Source organism: Xyrauchen texanus, chromosome 25 (genome assembly GCF_025860055.1).
Source record: "Xyrauchen texanus isolate HMW12.3.18 chromosome 25, RBS_HiC_50CHRs, whole genome shotgun sequence".
Classification (NCBI taxonomy): domain Eukaryota; kingdom Metazoa; phylum Chordata; class Actinopteri; order Cypriniformes; family Catostomidae; genus Xyrauchen; species Xyrauchen texanus.
In genome coordinates, this window is record NC_068300.1 from 33146725 (window position 1) to 33169648 (window position 22924).

Below are 22924 nucleotides of genomic sequence, written 5' to 3' on the forward strand. Positions count from 1 at the left end.
CGTGTCTTATGAATCCGGCTTGATCAAAAAGAGAAAAACACACCTGCTGTTGCCATTCAGTGTATATGCATCCCAGTAACCCTATCCCTAAGTGCTGAAAGTTTGTGTACCTTAACAGAAAATATGAAACATAAAGTATATTAGAGATTAAGAAGAGAGTGTTTCATGGAAGTGTAAAAGGCCTGTGAAAGTAATGAGAGAGAGAGAGAGAGAGAGAGAGAGAGAGAGAGAGAGAGAGAGAGAGAGAGAGAGAGAGAGGCCTCAGAGGAGGACTGCCACCCAACGCTCTGGATAGAATAAGGACAAAAAACACCTGAATCTCTCCCTCTACACATTCAGCAGGGGGCTGTATAAAGTAGGAAAGACAGGCTTTAAGTAGTGACAAACTTTAAGGCTAAAAGAAAGAAATAGGCAATAGGACAAAATGCTATATAAAATTATATAGCATTAATTATTTATAATTAATAAAACAATTTGCAGTGTGTGACTCAAATTGTCCTGTTCAAACATCAGCTTGAATCTGCATGAGAAAATAGCCAATCACAAGCCTCTTTACACTTAATGCCACTTAAATACCATAATGAGAGAGACTAAAATAAACATCAAACATGGTGACTTCCATAGCACCAATTTCACAATTGATGTTACATTATTGAATTTGCAGGTCCAATCATGGGATGAGTTCATCCAAAAAATATTAATTAACTGACCATACTCGGGTTTCCATCCAAATCGTAGTATTATACAAAAAAAGTTGTTGCGAATAAAGCAGCATTTCCATACCATAAACAAAACACACAAGCGTAAGCATAGTTCTAGCAGAAGATCTCGGGATTCGGATCAGGCATCTCATCCAATCACAATACAGCCTCCACCTTAAATGCCGACAAGCTGTCTGCCATTGTTCGCATGCTTTTGTGTTTCTACTCTCGCGCATGTGAGTGAAACACATCAGACTACATGACAATTGCTGCGTACCCTCTGACACCTAGTAGCAGCCCTCTGACACCTGCTAGGCGAAGGCAAATGTGCGGCCGTGCCAATGGTCAGCGAGCAGAAGCGTTGGCGCTGCTGATCGGGCGTCTGGCCGACTCGTTGCAAGATGGCTTTCCTCAAGTCGGCGTACACCAGGAGGTTCTCCACTGGTAACAGCTGTGCCATGCGTTGGGCTTTCCCGGACAACAGTGATATTAACCGGACCGCCCACTGGGTGCTCAGCCATCCACAGGACCCCGTTGTCAGCTCAAAGAGCTCCAGGAATGTCCTCCGGATCATCTTGGGGACCCATCTTCACCAGCAGAACATGGAGCAGAGCGGTCTTCAGGATTCATCAGACATCTCATCCAATCACAATACAACCTCCACTTTAAAAGCTGGCCAGCTGTCTCTCATTGTTCACATACTTTTGTGTTTTTACCCCCCATCCCACCCCATCTCCACCAGTTTATCTCCTGTCCTGGGCAGGGGTGAGCTCAGCTCCCATGCCGTCATTGCCTCTGGCAGGATCTGTTAGTTCAAGCAGCATCTGAGCGCTGAACCTTAGGATGGGGCTTATGCCAATTCATAAGTGTATTTTGGTTTATGTTCTTATATAGAGTCTTTCTGATTGAATTAAAATTTTCAAGTTGGAAAACCAACTTCAAGTGGTGTTCCATTACATGTTTCCTAGGAAGCTGGTAATTCTGACTTTCCAAGTTGAATGGAATGCACCATTAGTCCAGTAATGAGAGAATCATTAAATCAAAAAGAATATTTATAAGCATCTAGGATTGTTTTTTTTGGTAAATGCGTTTCTATTGTTGTTTATGCCATGCCTTCTTAGCGAATACAAAATGTATCCACCTCAAGTGAATGTAGGGGTGGACAACATACCGGCAGACATGATAAACCAGGAGAAATTTGACAACCCGTATACACTTTGGATTAACGTCTTTATCACGGCTACAAAAAAACTGATTGTGTGCAGTTCAGAGAGACTATTGCATTTTATGACGTGACAGACAACTAGTTTCTGTTGTCGATTCTGTTTACACAGTACAGGTTCCCTGAACTCACTTTCAAAATGCAGGTGTCCTGAAAATGTAAGTCAGCTTGGTTAAAGAATGATGTTGTCTCTCTCGTTGATAACGAAACTGTTTGAATATATCCGTATTTAAAGTAGCACTCTAAAACACGACAGACAATCACATTATGCTGCTGTGTGAAAGTTGCCAAAGAAAGTGCGAGAGAGTACCAGAGAGAACATCACAAAGAATGGAAAACAGAGAAAGAGATAAACAGACTAGATGAAAGTTAAGGAGCAGATTTTAGATCTTGCCAAAACATTCAGTCATTCCTGGCTGAAGAACTATGTCCGTGCCTTAATTGAGTCCATTATTTCTTTCGCACTCATCGCTCTTCAGCCTACATCCATCAAAGGGAAACTGAACACAAAAAATGCAAAATAGCTCATGCTGTTCATTCTTGCCCTTATTTAATCATGAGGGGTCTGTGGATAGATTTCAGCAGGGCCGAGTTACGATGGATTACCACACTGTTGCTTCAATTCCCATCTATGCACAGCTAGCAAAATAACTATTCATTATCAAATGAGCATGCTTTACCAGAGAGAATATTATGTGGTTTGATTTAAAGGGATAGTTCACCCAAAAATGACATTTCTGTCATCAGTTCCGCCATGCCCTTCCAAACCCATTTTACTTTCTTTCTTTCTTGAAACACAAAAGGAGATGATGTTTTGAAGAATATGTATGCTGCTCGTTTCCATACAACAACAGCAGCAATGACCAGTGGCTGTCAAGCTCCAAAAAGCACCATTAAAGTAGTTAAAGTAGACTTGTGTGCTACATTTCAATTCTTCGGAATGAAAATTATTTTCTTTTTTATTTTAAATTTACTAATTTAATACAGCCTTAATCTGATCTGTTTAAAATACAGATCCCGAAATGAGATAAGTAAAGTTCGGCAGTCTGGATCCATAGTCTACACAAATAAACTAGATTAAACACAACTGTCTAAGAAAATATATATATGTATAGGACACTAGGGCTGTATATTGAAACAGATTTCCCAATTCGATTCTATTTTACAACTCTCGATTAGATTAAATTTGGAATAATATGGATGATATGTTTCAGTTATAATGTCCATTTTGCTTACACATGAAAGAAATGATTGCATAGCTAATGCTTTTAATGATACAGGGGACCATCTAACTAGGTACATTCAAAAAGATACATGTTACAAATTATATTTTATTTGTTTTTCATCATTGGTCACATTTTAGCTATTTAAAAATGAACAAATCCATGTATTCCATCAATAAACTGCATATATTATATTTTGCTACATGGTTGTTGTTTAATGCATAATTTATACAATTTACAAGTTTTAACATTGATTTGTAAAACGTGTGCTAAAAATTGGTACATTCTCCTTTAGAAAAGACTGTTTGCATTATGTAAAATATTGTGGCATTTGAATATCTCATTCTCGTCTAGAAATAATGAAGCTTTACTGCATGAGGCGCAGTCGTCTCTCTCGGCTTTTAGTCCGTCTTCATTCATCAGTATTTTCCCACCTCATGCTGAACTTCATTATTTCATTACAAGTTCAAACAAACAGCACGTTTGCTTATAAACTGATATAGACAGACATGCACAAACAAACGCAAACATTTCCAGAGGGATGATGGTGACTTCTAGAACAGATACACTGATCAGCAACATTAAAACCACCTGCTTAATATCATGTAGGTCCCCCTCGTGCTGCCAAAACAGCTCTGACCCATCGAGGCATGGACTCCACAAGACCTCTGAAGGTGTCCTGTGGTATCTGGCACCAAAACATTAGCAGAAGATCCTTCAAGTCATGTAAGTTGTGAGGTGGGGCCTCCATGGATCAGACTTGTTGATCCAGCACGTCCCATAGATGCTCAATCTGATTAAGATCTGGGGAATTTGGAGGCCACGGCAACACCTTGAACTCTTTGTCATGATCCTCAAACCATTCCTGAACAATTTTTGCAATGTGGCAGGGTGCATTATCCTACTGAAAGAGGCCACTGCCATCAGGGAATACTGTTGCCATGAAGGGCCTCCTGCAATAGAATATGAAATGATGACTCAGATCCTATCAACATTGCCCCCTGAGGAAGGGCCCAATTCATCTGTTGTGCTCTCAGCTAGAATTTCAACAGAGAGCTCCACATGACACACTCTGCTCACGAACATAGTAACTGATAGGATGGTCTAAAACCAGACGCACACCTGCCCATCTTCCTTTCCTAATTTAAAAGGGCAGCTGGATTAACAATTTTATATAACAGCAAATAACTGTAAACTATACCGTAAACGTGCATTAAAACAACTCTAAAAGAGTTACAGGGGCCAGCGATATTACTAGACTTGAAATTGTATCCCAACAATTAGGCCTTTTTTCAGAAGTCAGATGTGGGAATATCTGAGCTGAACTTCCCCACTTCAAATGTCAAAATGCTCCAATCAATTATACATCATGGTAAAATGTACAAACTGCAATATGGTGCCATGACTCAACAAGAAAATGATGTGTTCTTATGCCAATTATGGCAAACAGTTATGAACTTCAATTTAATGGTAGCCCCCCCCAATGCACAAACTACATGCAATTTTAGTAATTCAGTTTTTAGTGAGTGGAAACTTTCTAAAACAGTAACATGCATACACACGTACTTTAAACTGCTACAGGGGGAAAAAAAATACACAACGGAATCACCTTAATTTCCAGTGACTACGAGCAGACAACCTGCCAATTGCAGGTCAGTCCAGAAAAACATGGGATCATGCTCCACTAAACGATCTCACAGGCCACCCCGAACAACTACATGCTCTTTGTCTCACGTGAGTGTGTTTCTTGGTAACAGAGATGGGAATTACATATGTATATCTGGAAACCATTGGAAGGAAAGAAAGAGGCACAAGGGGAAAAAGACCCAATGAAGAAATAATGTAAACCAAGTGAAGCAGAGAACATAAAAGAGTGTATTTGCAAAAAAAGATTCAGTGGTTCTTATATCATTTAGTTTTTTTTTATTTTTGCATTTAAATGTTATAAACGAATAATTCAGCATCCAATTCATTGTTCTATAATCTCCGTTTTCTGTGAAAAATGGAGCAACATAAACGAACTGAGGGGGACGTCATACACCCTAAAAAATCACCCTGGGACCAGTTGAGCAATGAAATAACTGAAGTTCTGGGAAAGGTCACGCAATGTTTGTTTGCAGATGTCTTTTGGTTTGATATTTTGTTATCTTTGAAAGTCGACTTAATGCGACTTAAGGACCCAAAAGTTTTAAGGTCACTCAATCTACTGGTAGCACAGAGATGCCTTTCCCACTCACAAATGCACAAACTACATGCAATGTAAGTAATTTAGTTTTTATTTCCACCCAATTTACGAGAGATTTGTCATATCCTTGCAATTAGCTAGTCAGTATTGCTAATGTGGCCTCAATCACAATTAATGCCATTCCAGCATTAGAGTCTGCGCTAGCCACACTTCCTGACCACGGACAATAGTGGTGTTGTCATCGAAACCAGCCTGGTTCCCATTCACTGTTAATGAGCAAGATGCCTGATTAGGGATCTCAGAGGGAGCACGGATCCAGACTTCTGCCCTCAAGATTAAAGTGTAAGTCAAGGGGGAACAGTGTTCTGCATCAGCAACTCTGCAATATTCCTCCTGATGTGACATTGTACAATACACTCACCTAAAGGATTATTAGGAACACCATACTAATACTGTGTTTGACCCCCTTTCACCTTCAGAACTGCCTTAATTCTACGTGGCATTGATTCAACAAGGTGCTGAAAACATTCTTTAGAAATGTTGGCCCATATTGATAGGATAGCTCATTTGATGTACCCAAGCTGTGCCTCTTTCGACCAGGCCAAACTTTAAACCTTTCTCCTCTTTTCTGTGCCTTCATCTCAGAGTAAAATGACTAAGCCTTGTGATATTCACATGAGTAGTCCACTATTGCTAATCAGCTTTTCTGAGAAACAGAGTGAAGCCAAATCAGGCAGCAGTGGTGAACAAGACTTCTGCCTAATGATATTAAACACTGAACCGAGAGAGTGAGAGAGAGAGAGAGAGAGAGAGCGAGAGAGCAAGAGAGAGAGTGCTATAATAATATCTAATATCTAATTAAATATACAAAATTAATATATAATTCCAAATGAGCATTAAAGGCATTCTAAAAAAGCTCATAAAGTAACAGAGCTCAGACCTCATTATAGATTAACTCTGGGTCAACAACAACATGAAACAAAACAAAACTGATTGTACATGGTTAAATAGATTGTATGAAACCTAACTTTTTGAATCATTAATACCCCTACCACTGTTATTTTTCACAAATAACAAAAAAGTTCCAAAAAGGACCATGGTAATACAGTATTTTGGACATAGTGCCATAGTAATACTTTGAAGCATCAAGTAAACACCATAGTATATAAATATGTTAATTACTAATGGTACTCTACACTCACCTAAAGGATTATTAGGAACACCATACTAATACTGTGTTTGACCCCCTTTCACCTTCAGAACTGCCTTAATTCTACGTGGCATTGATTCAACAAGGTGCTGAAAGCATTCTTTAGAAATGTTGGCTCATATTGATAGGATAGCATCTTGCAGTTGATGGAGATTTGTGGGATGCACATCCAGGGCACGAAGCTCCCGTTACACCACATCCCAAAGATGCTCTATTGGGTTGAGATCTGGTGACTGTGGGTGCCATTTTAGTACAGTGAACTCATTGTCATGTTCAAGAAACCAATTTGAAATGATTCGAGCTTTGTGACATGGTGCATTATCCTGCTGGAAGTAGCCATCAGAGGATGGGTACATGGTGGCCAGAAAGGGATGGACATGGTCAGAAACAATGCTCAGGTAGGCCGTGGCATTTAAACGATGCCCAATTGGCACCAAGGGGCCTAAAGTGTGCCAAGAAAACATCCCCCACACCATTACACCACCACCACCAGCCTGCACAGTGGTAAAAGGCATGATGGATCCATGTTCTCATTCTGTTTACGCCAAATTCTGACTCTACCATCTGAATGTCTCAACAGAAATCGAGACTCATCAGACCAGGCAACATTTTTCCAGTCTTCAACTGTCCAATTTTGGTGAGCTCTTGCAAATTGTAGCCTCTTTTTCCTATTTGTAGTGGAGATGAGTGGTACCGGTGGGGTCTTCTGCTGTTGTAGCCCATCCGCCTCAAGGTTGTGCGTGTTGTGGCTTCACAAATGCTTTGCTGCATACCTCGGTTGTAGCAGTGGTTATTTGAGGCAAAGTTGCTCTTCTATCAGCTTGAATCAGTGGTGCATTCTCCTCTAACCTCTAGCATCAACAAGGCATTTTTGCCCACAGGACTGCCGCATACTGGATGTTTTTCCTTTTCACACCATTCTTTGTAAACCCTAGAAATGGTTGTGCATGAAAATCCCAGTAACTGAGCAGATTGTGAAATACTCAGACCGGCCCGTCTGGCACCAACAACCATGCCACGCTCAAAATTGCTTAAATCACCTTTCTTTCACATTCTGACATTCAGTTTGGAGTTCAGGAGATTGTCTTGACCAGGACCACACCCCTAAATGCATTGAAGCAACTGCCATGTGATTGGTTGATTAGATAATTGCATTAATGAGAAATTGAACAGGTGTTCCTAATAATCCTTTAGGTGAGTGTATATCTGATTTGTATTCATTTGGCAGATGCTTTTATCCAAAGTGACTTACAGTGCAGTTATTACAGGGACAATTCCCCCGTAGCAACCTGGAGTTAAGTGCCTTGCTCAAGGACACAATGGTGGTGGCTGTGGGGGTCGAACCATCAACCTTCTGATTACAAGTTATGTGCTTTAGCCCACCACGCCACCACCACTCTGATAAACAGTGAATTCCAGAAACGATTAGTCGACGTTATCGACAAAAACAAATTTTCGACCAAAATGTTTGTCGTTGAATAGTTGTTTGATCTCATTTAACACTAATGATGACGCGTGAGAGCAGCACTGCAGATCGTGCCTGACTGAGAAGAGGAAGAATTACACAGCTCACAGATGCACTCTAAATTTTCCAACCAGCTTCAGGTGATGTAGATCACAAAGTATGTACAAAATTGTACAAAAACACAAAATAAGTAAATACAGAAGCACTCTTGTTGTGGAATAAGTGGAGCCGGAGCTGCCACTCCACTGAAGCAAAACTTGCGCGTCGAGCATCTTTAAAGGAAACACCCTTGCTCAAGCTTACATCTTAAATACAGTTATATTTAATGCATTATAGCTTTATTTCAGTTAAAATAATATGGAAGCTGGTCATGTAAATAACTACAAATTCTGAATCTGGCATTTCTCTGTGTGGTCAGCGCCTCTTCTATGAGTTGCACAAATCAATCGAGGGGGAGAGATTGAATCTGCACCCGGCTGATGCACACTATGTCACGGATGTCTTAAAATATCAATATATCGATTATTGATCGGCATGTTTTTTTATCAATATATTTTTGAGGCACCATTATATTAAAATTAGCCAACATTTAAATTAGAAGCCTAATTTACATGCTTTCCAACTCAATCAGCTTGAAACAGTTGTTAAACAGGCTGGGGTAATAGTGATGGGAGCCCACAACAGGGTGATCTAACATTTACTGAAGCCAGGTGCAGTCGGGAAAAAACGACATACTTGAAACTGAAAATACATTATCTACGAAAAATACAAATACACAATATATCATCCAATGATGGCTGGAGTAAATAATATTTGTCCTTTGATAATAATTTGGGTCGAATTTACTGGAAAACTATGCAAGTTGCGCTCTGTGTCACTGCAGAATTTAGCTGCTGAGCGTTGACGGTGTGTGGGCGCCTTCATAGAAAATAATTGTTTCGAATTTTAGGATGCGCCATGTCATCCGCCAGATGGGCTTTAATTTACCCTGCGGCTGTTAATTGTTTAATTTAATTTCAGTTAATAATGTTTTCATTAAGCTGTGATTTTAGTGTACAGTTTAAGAATTTTAGACTGTGTGTTTGATAGACTTTTGTCTGCCTTTCAACGATGATATTCACATTCAAATGTCCCCCATTTGTGTTTACAAATCGCACCCTGGCTCCAACCATATTGCTGTATAAATGTCAGTTTGTCCTTATCATGTGCTCATAATTCCGGGTTGGATCCATTCCGGAATCTATTTGTGATGCAGCAGTTTAATTTTAGACATTTAAGTGTCGTTGCAAAGAATGAGTCAGAGACTTCAAAGCAGAATGTTGGCATTTACCACCTTGATATTCTGTTTGTTATAGCAGGCTATTTCTGGCCCACACCTTTTTTTGTACTTTTTTTTTGGTACTTATTTTAACTGGCTACTCACCTCTCCAGTCCTCTGACAGGGAGGAAGGAAGAGGCACGGTGAGGTGGGAGGGCACAGGCCAGGCACGTCCTTCATGCTACATTGCTGATCCCTACAGTTCATACAAAGGCTGAGGTCACTGCAGACCATTAAAAACTGGGACACATTTAGAAAGGAACAAAAACCCTAAAGAAAATATACAAGAATAATGGATGGGAATGGGACACATGTCCATGTCAATCCGCAAAACACGTATGAATGTACCAACCAGGAGTGCGAGCGGACTGATCCAATTCAGGTACACAACACAGAAGCTTGAATTATTTTTCAACACACTATTCATGAAGTGTAACGCCGAAATTTTCTCTAAAAAAATATGGATACCTAAAAAAAAAAAAAAAAAATAGCCCTAATGAAAATCATGGCTTAGCTGACGCATTCATTTCGCTAAGTTTACGCCTCTCATCCACACAAGAATGGCCGATCCTTCATACTAGAGCCTCCATGGAAAACCAAACAATTTGGAAACATTCTCCATTACGCATATGATGATGTTAGGAAACGGATTAGTGTGGATGTGGCCTGAGTTAAAAGAATATTATTGTGTTGTTAACGGAAATTATATTCCATTCAAAGTGCATTTTACTTCCATAATGTGATGTATTTTCGAGTGAAACAGGATATTTAATGAGAAAAGAAAATTTAGGATGGGACTTGATTGTATCTATAAGCAATTGACTGGATCGCGAAAAGACTCTACAGTATATGACAAGTGGTTGGAGTGGAGGAGGGGTTGTCATAGTGATGTCAGCCTAAAAGGGAAATCACTTCAGAAGGGGAGCAATTTATTACATTTTGATTAAATAAATTAACTAAATTATTTATATTGATTTGGTGTAAGACTTGGTGTGAATAGGTCTTGGGCCTTTCAAAGTCCAACACAGTTGGACACATCATGACCGGTGTAACGTCATATCATCTATACCCATTATTACACACTATTAGCAAAATGTTTAAGGTTTTAAAGGGGTCATGACATGAGAAACCAAATTTGCCTTGATCTTTTGGTATATAAGAGGTCTTTGTATCATTAAAACGTCCTGCAAGTTTAATATTTTAAGACGTCCTCCCCATTCTAAGCGAATCATTTATTTAATCAAGCTCAAAATACAGCTCGTTCTGGATTCATGGTTAGAAGTGGCGTGTCGGTTAGAAGTGGCGTAACAGCGTTTGCATATGACCGCCTCCAGCACAAGATAACTACGCTTTAAGCGCAAGACTACGCTCATTTACAGTATCGCCGTCGCCTCACAAGTGTTCAGTCGATGGACAGCGAGCTCTGACAGAGACTACTTGTGCACAGGAAAATTACGATGCCACACAGATGTGCTGTTCCTGGCTGTGGTCAAACAAAACCTCTGAATAAGCTGCCGAAAGATCCAGGCGTCAGGGAAAAATGGATGCAGTTTATTTTTTGCGGACGTCCCAGTCACGGCAGTGTTAACTTAAGTGTTTGTTCTGTACATTTTAAGGATGACTGTTTTGAGAACAAATCTCAATATGATGCTGGCTTTGCCAGAAAACTGTTGCTCAAAGATAAGTCCGTGCCGACTATTCTGGGAACAACGGCGGCGTAAACTGTAAGTAATCTATTTTAAACTTTAAACTACTTTTTAAAGCGCAATTTCATTCATTATGAATAATCACAGTGTTTTTACTTAGTTTACTTGCCTATTGTTCTGGCTGGAAGCGTCAATAATTGATACATAGGCACTGGCGTTAGCCAATCATAACAGTGAGCGTTAACACTGAAGTCTTAAATGGAAAACGCCCCCAAAACAGACTGTTTGAATCAGAGGATGAGAAACAGGGTGGGAAAAGGTCATAAATCACTAGATTTTAAAAGTTTTTCTTAAAAAAAAATATATTAATACTATAATTGCACCTAAGGGAACATAATAATACAATAAAAAAAACCATGTCATGACCCCTTTAAAAAGAAAAATTTACACTGGAAGCACATGTATGACCTAATTCATTTGCTCAGGGGCAAGTTCCCATGACTTTCTCTATGACATCACCATTCCATTTATCATGCACCTGGTCAGAATTGGTCACTGATTGGATAAGATACCACTAGTGACATATTTACACAGCAAATATTGTATCACAATACCTTGCAGATGAACGTTTCAGCTCCACACTTCTACTTGCAATTATAATGCAAGTGCAATGGTTGCCAAGGAGATGTCAATTCATCCATTCATCCAAGTGATATTATTTGAGTGGGAATCTGTAGGATGTTAGTATCGACTGTGGAAGAAAAGTGCTCTCCATTGACTAGTACAAGTTTTAGTTAAAGATGTTAAATCTCACTAGTTGGAACACAGTATGGCTAATGCCTCAAGCTAATTTTGAAGGTTAAGTGTCTACTTATTTCCAATGATAAAATACTTTCTAATTTCCTAGCTTAATATGCAACAACTAAGTAAGCCATTTGTAGGTTGATTTCCATGAAAATTGCAACACTGTGGTTCATTGCTATAAAAAATTGCTCTGTTTGGTTGAGAATCCCAACCAGCCCGACAAAGCAATACTGGATTGATTAATGGCGCGAGTTTGCTATCTGAAAACCTGCCTAAAAACATTGATTATCCTTGCAAATTCTATATGGTGATTCTAGTGGCTAAAAAAATTACACCCTTCACCTATAAGCATGGAAAAACATCACAAAATAAAAAACAATCAAGCGCATAATCTGTTGCCTCATTTCTTAGCAAAGTGCTTGAACACAACACCCGGCACACTAAAACTCACACACACACACACACACACACACACACACACACACACGTTGTGTTTCCATGTTTTATGGGGACTTTCCATAGACATAATGGTTTTTATACTGTACAAACTTTATATTCTATCCCCTAATCCTAACTCTACCCCTAAACCTAACCCTCACAGAAAACATTCTGCATTTTTACATTTTCAAAAAACATAATTTAGTATGATTTATAAGCTGTTTTCCTCATGGGGACCGACAAAATGTCCCCACAAGGTCAAAAATTTCGGATTTTACTATCCTTATGGGGACATTTGGTCCCCACAAAGTGATAAATACACGCTCACACACACACACACACACACACACACACACACACACACACACACACACACACACACACACACACACACACACATGTTGTGTTTCCATGTTTTATGGGGACTTTCCATAGACATAATGGTTTTTATACTGTACAAACTTTATATTCTATCCCTAAACCTAACCCTACCCCTAAACCTAACCCTCACAGAAAACATTCTGCATTTTTACATTTTCAAAAAACATAATTTAGTATGATTTATAAGCTGTTTTCCTCATGGGGACCGACAAAATGTCCCCACAAGGTCAAACATTTTGGGTTTTACTATCCTTATGGGGACATTTGGTCCCCACAAAGTGATAAATACACGCTCACACACACACACACACACACACACACACACCTCAGGATGGACTGGCCCACAATCCCTTGCAGGTCATGACCACTCTTATCAGATTAATGAGGAACTGCAGTGTGTTTGCTGAGGGTCTGGACGGGTGTAAGGGGTGGCTCAGAGGACAAGTGTGGGTGTTTTGGCGAGCCAGGGTGTTTGTGTGACAGGATTCGGAAAAGTGTATTAGTACAGATGGGGGAAGTCTTAAAAGGAATATTCGAGGTTCAATACAAGTTAAGCTCAATTGACAGCATTAGTGGCATAATGTTGACTACCACAAAAAATGATTCGACCATGAGTGTTTACTTGCACTATTCTGTTCAAGCCTGACAACCCGTTGGAAAAGCACTTTGTTTTTATCGTTAGAGCAAGCATGTCTTCTTGCAGTCTCATTGCATTATTCGTGTAAGTACACTGCTTATAGTAAAAAAAAAAAATGTGGCATTGACTAATGCAGAAGTATGTGAAATGCAAAATCCTCAAGTTCATCAAGAGAGAAAAAAAACACCCTTGATTTCTGCCACTCTCATTACTTGAAGCTTTCCAATACAGACTTAGAAGGAGTTTAAAAAGACTAAACCATGGAGATGAGCCTCTGGGGCAGGTGTGTGTGTGTGTGTGTGTGTGTGTGTGTGTGTGTGTGTGTGTGTGTGTGTGTGTGTGTGTGTGTGTGTGTGTGTGTGTGTGTGTTGTCCCCCTGTTGAAATCCCCAAACCAGCCACAGAAAGGAACATGTGGTAAATTTCTCTGAATCAAAAAAGAGAATTGGCGCTGCTGATTGGTATCTACATTACTGGTATCTCCCAAAACACAGAGACCTCTGAAGGCTAAAAGGGAGAGATGGTCTAGTGCTAATGTCCCTAACAGTCTGTTTCTTGTGGTTATGGATGGTTATGCACTGGAAAGAATCAAGGCAAGAAGTTGAAACAGTTTAACTCACACAAAACATTGCTGGTGCCTCTTGAAGAGTCAAAGCAACAAATCAAACCTACACACTCTGTTTTTATATGAGCTTATATTTTTATATGTTTTATTTGAGCATAGCAAGCACCTGAAAACAAAACTATGGAGCATTTGCAATGTATTTATACTTCCATAATGTAATGTTTTTCCAAATAGTCTCACATAGGTATACTTGTCGGTCAGGGAAAGGTGCGGACAGGGAAGTGAAATCGGCTGGGGATTTTACATTGAAACTGGCCCAAAAGTTGTTCTGCATATTGCTGCCCCCTTTGGCATATAGCGGCACCGTTTTTTGGCAAGTTCTGCATAATGCGGGTAGTTTCAGCTTATGGCGGCCCATTCGGCCCCTTTATTCTAAGAGGGTTTTTTTTAATTAATGGCCTTAAACAGGCCTGCGTTTATTAAGTTTTGAAAACACTAACTGACTAGTAAAACAAAAAGAGACCAGAGTGAGAGCAGGGATTGATTTTGAGTGCTACCGGGCTCAGTTTCCTATCATCTCAGTGGGGGTAGCGAGTTATTTTCAGACAGCCGCAGACATGCCCTACTGTGCATTTAATGACAGCCACTCCAGGGTAAATGCTTTCACTTCAGTGGTCTTGGGTTAATATTCAGCAGATACCCACCTACACTGGGAATGCTGCTTTTAAACGTTGACTCAAGGAGCATATGCGTTTCTGTTTTCAAATTTAGTGTGAAGTAAAGGCAATTTTTCTCAAACCCACCTACACAAAGAGACACACAGAGATTGAATGGGTGATATACGTTAATGTTGTTTAAGTGATTCTCAGCAGTCCTCTTCATTAATTTATGATGGCTATTTAATGGACAGAGAGTCTTTTATGATACATTTTTTTGACAGAAAGCAGTAAAAAAGAACAGAATAGTTATCTATGCTGGCTGAATCCGTTATCTATAAAGCCGCTTATAAATCTAAAACTGCTATAAGCACACATACAAACACTATTTTACTGGCAACCAAAGAGTAGTTAGGTTGTTTTCGTTACAGCTTTTTCTTTTCTTTTTCCTCTCACAGTGTTTTAACACTTTGTTCGATTGCTTGGACTGAACTCTGAGTTCGATTCCACACCCTACCCCTGCTGATATCTTTTCAAATTGCACTTTTCCCAAATGTACCACAGAACGTTTAAGCCATTAACGTGAGTACCACCATTATTAATAGCAACAGTTGTATTCATGTTTTTTCCCTTTGGATTTACCACCAAAATGTATAAGCACATAATGGCACTTGTGTTTGTCGTCCGAGGATGCATTAAAAGATATTTGATGAATGCGATCTACACTTTTGACAGCAATTCATGCATTAGGCTATACTAGTGGTGGGCAGAGGTGGGTAGAGAATCCAAAAACTGTACTCAAGTAAAAGTACAATTACTTTAAAAAATGTATTTACTCAAGTAGAAGTAAAAGTACTAACATAAATAATTACTTGAGTAAGAGTAAAAAGAATCAGATTAAAAGAGTACTCAAGTAGTGAGTAACTCGTTACTTTCACAAATTACATAATAGACATTTACTCCCCTATATTCCATTACATAATACACATTTAACATGTATTACAGAATTATCATTATTATTATTATTAATGTATATTCTGTCATCATTCACCATCATGTTGTTTCAAATCCGTATGACTTTCTTTCTTCCATGCAACACAATAAGGAGATATTAGACAGAATGTTTGCCTGAGTCACTATTTACTTTCAACGAATGTGTTTTTTTCCTCTATATTTTGAAAGTGAATGGTTACCGCGACTGTCAGTCCCTAACATTCTGTCTAACATATTTTGTGTTCCACAGAATACAGAAGATCATATAGGTTTGGAACAACATGAGAGTAGGGAAATTAATATTATATATTAGAATATTAATTTATGGCTGAGCTATCACTTTAAAGAAATAGTTCACCCTCATGAATCCCAGATATGTATGACTTCCTTTCTTCTGCAGAACACAAATTGAGATTTTTAGAAGAATATTTCAGCTCTGTAGGTCAGTACAATGCAAGTGAATGGGTGCCAACATTTTGATGCTCCAAAAGCACAAAAAGGCAGCATATAAGTAATCCATAAGACTCCAGTAGTTAAATACATATCTTCAAAAGTGATATGATAGGTGTGGGTAGGGCTGTACAATAATTCAATATCAATATGTATCACAATATAATTTTTTTCACTAACGGTGATATGATTTTTAAACACATTTAGGCTACATTACAGCATTTGCCACTGACTAACATTCAGGGTGCAGCCGTCAGTTCATTGTATTCAAGCTGAGCAGAAATAGCAGAACACAATTGGCTATGTGCATGACATGGCAATTTTTGAAAGGGACACAAACAACAGAGCCAAAAACAACAGAGTACACAGAAGACTTATTTCACCACGCGGTCATATTATAATTATTAGGGATGCACCGATTGTGAAATTCTGGGCCGATACCGATGTTTAAAATAACAATATGGCCGATACCGATTTTATTTTTTGTTTGTTTATTTTGTTTTTTCTGTTATTTAATCCCACTTTTGTGCCAGTGAAACATAGAAAGCTGTTTTTAAGTCTTTCAGCCCTATCTTTGAATGACCACAAATTCAATCATACAAATTTATGAAACAATGTTTAATTCGACCGCAAATAACCAAGACATATAAACAGATAAACATCGGCCATGGCTATCAGTGAATGACATCATATTTGCCGATAGGCAGATATCTGTCAACAAGGTGAATATCGGCCGATACCGATGTTTGGCCGATACATCGATGCATCCCTAATTATTATAAAATTATCTTGCGTCCTCCATAATATTTTAGGTTTCATCGGGGACAGAGGGGTCTCTTACTTAGATATTCAACTGCAGCCATCCCACTGATCTGCCACATAACATCATATTGTTCCACAATTAACAAAGCATTCGAACTCCACCGAACTTGTGTGTGTAGTTGACGTAAAGGGGGAAAGCAGGCAGTGGACCAAACCACTGTGGTGCAAGGGAGGGGGGACTCAAAATGTTTCTGAATTAAAAATTCATTTTTTTGGCCTGTTTGTATTTAAAAACGGGTCTTACAGATATTTGAAGTATACAGTATATCATTCGATTTTTTTACAATACACAGTGTGGTTTTTAATGCCCCAGCAAGTTTGTGATGTTGCTCATTCTTTTTTTCTGTTTTCTGCAGCAACTCTGAGCACTTTAATATTCTTTATCCTAGCTGAAGAACCTTTGTTTCAATCTATAAAGACAATCAACCTATGTTGTAGTTTCAAGTTAAAAATATTAATATTGACATATGTTTTATGTTTATTTGACATTTATTGTTTGTATGAAGGCTAAGTGCAAATAAAAGGTGAACATACATTTATTTGTACAGTTTTTATTTCTTATATATTATATAGTTTTATAGGAGGAGGTTTCATAGACTTGGCAAATACATTTTTCAGACGTTTTTAGGTACAGACATCCTTTGTGTTCTTGGCAGTTTTTCTAAGGCTTTTATATTGTTCATATCGATATTGGAATTATACCGTATCGACCAAAATTAAGAAATATATTGTGATATCAATTTTGGCCATATCATCCAGCCCTATGTGTGGGTGATAAACAAATCAATATTTGTAATTTTTTTGGCTAGACATTCTTCTCCCTGCCCAGCATGGGGTGATATGCAGAGAAGTGAATCACCAAAAAAACAAGAAGAAGAATGTGAAAGTGATTTGTTTCTCATCCACACCTTTCACATCACTTCTGTAGATATTTATTTAACCACTAGAGTCTTATGGATTACTTTTATGCTGACTAATGTGATTTTTTTTTTTTTTAGCTTTAAAATGTTGGCACCCATTCATTTGCATTTCATGGACCAAAACAGCTGAGAAATTAGTCTAAAAATCTTCATTTGTGTTCAGCAGATGAAAGAAAGTTATACACATTTGTGATGGCATGAGGGTGAGTAAATGATGAGGGTATTTTCCTTTTTGGGTGAACTATCCCTTTAAGGGCTCTTGTCAGATCTGGATGAATTTGTCAATAAGAGAGTTTTGGAAACATTTCTAGTAATTATTATGGTGAAAACGTGAAAATGTCCCACAGAGACATTATATATAATGCTGAAATATAAACAAAGCAAGATCATGTTTTATTAATGCCTACTTTTGCTATTTCATAGTTTTTAAAGTCCTGCTTGTGTTCTTATTTCAGTGTAGTTACAGTTTTCAGTGTCGAAAGAATTTAGATCATTAGTTCTGAATAGCAGTACCACCGCTCTCTAAACGCAGAGTACACAGCCTGTGTAGGACACCAACCCCAGTCGCGGAACCATCGCTGTGTCTGCGAAACCGCCCCCTATCCACTATATAGTGCACTATTTTGGGTGTCAACGACAACAGTTAATTGCCCATAATCCACCGTGGGGAAGATGTATGAGTTGAGAGTTCATTGCTTCCTTCACTCCTGCAATGTTTTATTTCATGCTGAATGTATTAAATTACTTTTTGACAAATCATTACTGGATTAAAATAACATAATAACATATAGAGAGGCAAAACATACATTTTAAAATGTAGGCCTATGTATGTATATTTATACAGAATTTTTACATTAATCTGAAGAATTCTTTATTTACTAAATAATATTATTATAAATGATTTTATTTATCTCAGGAGACTGCACACAGTGGAAATGATAATTCTGTGGATGATTTAAATATTCTGTTATAACATGTAGTTTATGATAATTTGGTCGGATCGGATGAGGGCACTATGCGTCCAGAAACGCTACCCATCTTGTATTAGAGTTTAAAGATACTAAAGTATAACAAATAAATACAATAATGTACATTAGATAAAATGTGTTTACTCTTTATATTAACATATGTATTATTCGCCATAGGACTGCTTCATGCCCATCGCTGTGCACTGGAAGAAATGCTGTCTGTTCATGCTCCAGTTGTCAATCACACTTTCTGTAGAGCAAAAGGCATTTACACTTAACTTGGATGTTTACATGGATTTATATAGTTAATCAGTCCAAAGTAGCTTCGATAGTTTCATAGGCATTGCATAACGAAAACAATTCCTTTTTCATTGTGCAGAGCGAAGAAAGCATTTCACTTAGTTAGAAGAGCATGATGCTGCAGCAGTGATAGAATCCGCTTGAGTGACAAAACAAATTTGAAATTACACATGAAATAAAATGAAACCCAGTAATGTAACAACAGGAACGCCACCAATGGTAAAGAAGTAAAAGTAAAAAAAAAATTGTGAGAGTAAAAAGTATCCACTTTTAAATCTAGTCAAAGTATTTTCTTCCAAAAAACTTACTCAAGTATATGTAACAGAATAAATGTAACTCAGGTGGTGGGCAATATACCAGTTAAAATGGTATTCCACTAGAAACGTGTCGTACAGGGAGTAAGTATATTGTTATCGACCAAAAATGTAAGAATATTGTGATACCCCTATCTTATACTATAATACATGTGACTGGGAGCATGCTGAGATGCTAGTAATTGTGCAACATTAATAGGAATTTACTTCCACACCCAAGTTCAAACATTTGTTTTCACACCAACCAAATCAACCAAACTCTGACATCATTCGGACTCAGGTAAGCACCAAAGCTCTAGTTTGAAAGCAGTTGTCCATTTTTAAGTGGATTACAGCGAAAGCAAGCACACAATATAACAAATAAACACTTATCAGATGAACATCGAGCCAAATCAAACAAAAGAGAAAGCAAATATTCAGTTTTTGCCTGATTTGGTTATATAAGCAAGAGATGTGTTCTTGGCATTGCAAACCACACCTTGCCAGTTTTCTGGAAAAGACACAAAGCTCCCAAATGTGCTGTTGAAAGTGTTCTAAAGCAGAACACATTGGAATTAGAGCTCTGTTTCATAAACGGGCTGGCAGGAAGACTTCATGGGAAGAAGCAGCTTTGCATTTTTGGAGATTTTACTGAAGAGCAACTATAACACAACAAGTGAATGGAGGTGGCCAACTTATATCATCATCCCTCACACAGTCGCAAACCCTACACTGACATAGTTATAACTGAGCCAAGATTGGCTACACACACACACACACACACACAACACACACGCACACCCATAAACTCATTTTCCATCAGATCTGTCCCACGTTTAATTTTAACAATTTCTCTGCTGTTCCATATTAACATTTAAAGCATACAATCACGGACATAAGCAACATCTGTTCAAAAGATTTACTTCTAAACATCCAAGTAATTCACAATGCACATATTAATCAATAAAGTCTGGAGAATAAAAAGCCAAGACATCTTTATAGAGGCCAGAACCAGAGAAAACAGCTTGATGTTTCCATCAGGGATGAGGCATTTGTTTTGGGTTCCTCGGTTGGTATAGCAGTGCCAGACCAATTTGTAATTACATCTGTGAAGATCCAAAGAAGAAACTAGTAATTAAGGCTTTACCACAGACCAATAACAGTGCCATCATTTTTTTCAAGCAACTACAAAGTGAGCTTAACACAGCTATATCAACACTGAGCTGATATGGTATGACTGTTGACTCCTTTCTTTCTTGGTGATGGGAAATATCCATCTGTTGGCAGGGTAAACAGCAAAAACATGGTACAGTAATGTGTAACACCAATAAATGTATTCTGTTTCAAACGATACTATCAAATTCAACAATGCAAATCCAACCGTGAACATAGGGATAAGGTGATATGCTTTTAATGCATTGTATCAAATCCTAGTTTTAAGGAATATTACACCCGAAAATGAACATTTTGTCATTTTCTGACAAACGTCGTTGGTTCTTGCATGTCTCATGAACGATGGTCATTGATGTCAAACCTGGTGAGATGCATCTTGACTAGGGTTCATTGGCCTACAGTTCACAACAATCCATTTTGCAATTGTATTTGTCCATCAGTCTGAGATTTATTATAAGGGCTTGTTTAAGGATGTGTCAATGTACACCTGCATCAGATGGATGCTTTTGGAGTATTTCGGTTGCTTTGCATCATACTTTTTTTAGGTCTCTGTGTCAAATTAAACAAAGTTTGAAACTTAGAAAAACACGTCTTGAGATCCCTGCCTGCACTCCATCAAGATGTGTTTGTAGGCAAGAACGAGTTCTCGTCTTGTGTTGTCTGCTCTTGGTAAGTGTGGTTTGTTCTCTGTCTGTTTGAGTTTCGCTTACTGCCCCATGGAGAAAATAGGTGGTACTCCATGCTTATTTTCAAGGAATATTCCTCATTGGCATCCGGGAAGGATAATTAATTGCACAGAATTTTCAAGTTAAATCAACAGCCGAATCTTGATGTGTCATATTTGAATATTTACATTTCGTCCCTTTCCTCACACAACACTATGGCTTTGGATGGCTTTAGAACCCTGATATAGCACAGAAGTCATATGGACTACAGTGGTTTTTTGGTCATTTCACAGAATGTGGCACAACAGTAAAAACATTCATCCAGGGCATGTAGGTCTGTTTACACTGTACTTGCGATATATATATATAACAGAATGCAGGTGTCTCGTCGAGATCCAGTTTTTAACACTTTAGACATCTAAAAAATGTGGCACTCCGACACGAGACACTAATAATACAGCAAGATGCAGCACAATAGAGCTGTAGTGCCATGATGTCAATTTGTAAACAAACCCGGAAGAGAATTCCCTCAGGATTAGGGGACTATAATGGGGTTTTTAAGAGTTAAATAAGGTCTGTGGTAAACATTACTTGATGATATGCTTTGTTCTACGACATAAATTACACACAGTCATACCTCAAAACCTCAATTTTGAAGCTGCTGTGTTTTTTTTGTTTTTGTTTTTTTAATTATGCAATTTAATATGGCTCCAAAATTCACATTTGAGGTATAACAGTGTAATTTATGTCGTAGAACAAAACGATATGATTACCACAGACCTTATTTTACTCATAAGTTGAAGAAAAACATTATAAACACCCATAGGAAAATCCTGAGGTAGCTCATGGCTAATTATCTTCTGGGTTTTTGGACAACAACCCGAACAGCTCTATGTGTCTACATAGAAAAACAATTAAAAAACAACACAGATGGATGCAGAAACAAGTTCGGTGTGAACGCGCCCTAACTCTTTTGTGTTCCACATAAGAAAGAGAAAAATACGTAAATAATAACCGAAGATTACTCCCTTTATTTTTAAACTGAACTTATGTTTGGTCAAACTTGTCAAAAAGTGGTCAAACTTTTAGTCACTAGTAAAACTAGTTGCAACCATATGGCATTGTGAACATTTGAATGGTTCAGAAAACCTGTCAGTGCTTGTCCTGGCATCACAGGAGGTCTTCTGAGAATGCACATGGATATGGCTTTGCGGCATGATAAATAAAACATGTCAAAATCCATCCTATTAATGATGACACCTGGAAGACGACACTGGACCGGCCGCGTCAACCGCATCGCATCTGTTCATCAATATGCTGATCTGACGAGATCTGACCCAGTAATAAATACATCATCGGCATCATACATTTATAGTTTATTGTAGTTATTATGCAGTCAAAATGTCGTTTGATGGTTGTGAAGAATCTTATTACGCACCCAGACATAACGAATCTAAACGTTTATTTAAATGTAAATATATACAAGTTTACATCAGTGTAAAGCTTGAAAATCAGTTTTCAGTGAACTTTGACCATGCAAACATTTCTGTTTGAACACCACATCCCGTGCAGATCATTTTAAAACACACTTATGGAAGTTTATTAGCACTAGTATCATATGATTTAGTTACAGTGGCGTCTGTACTTCATTTAATCCAAAACATCCCCGTAACGTGACATTCAGACCCGTCCCACAAGCCCTCGCAACACTAAACAAAACATTCAGTAGCTTCAGTTTCAAAGTTACCTGAGCCATACTGCATTGTGCAACTGTAAAATTGTATTCACAACTCGTACCTTCTTTCAGCCATGATCCTCACATTGTATGGAAGAATGGAGGTGAAAGCAGTGAGATTTGCCCTCTGTCAGAACTCCACAGCTTGTTCTATG

At 38.2% G+C, this 22924-nt stretch overlaps 1 protein-coding gene across 2 annotated transcripts in view; it reads right to left on the minus strand.

Moving 5' to 3' along the window:
• Positions 1–22924, minus strand: part of LOC127619189 (rho GTPase-activating protein 39-like) — a 122184-nt gene that overhangs the window by 99209 nt on the left and 51 nt on the right. The window contains exon 1 of one of the 2 annotated variants that reach the window (XM_052091986.1): positions 22832–22924. This exon is cut by the window's right edge and continues 51 nt beyond it. In XM_052091986.1, the coding sequence (XP_051947946.1) occupies positions 22832–22845 (14 nt within the window). In that variant the 5' untranslated portion in view covers positions 22846–22924. The remainder of the gene's footprint in view (positions 1–22831) is intronic. The other variant, XM_052091989.1, reaches the window with a different exon arrangement.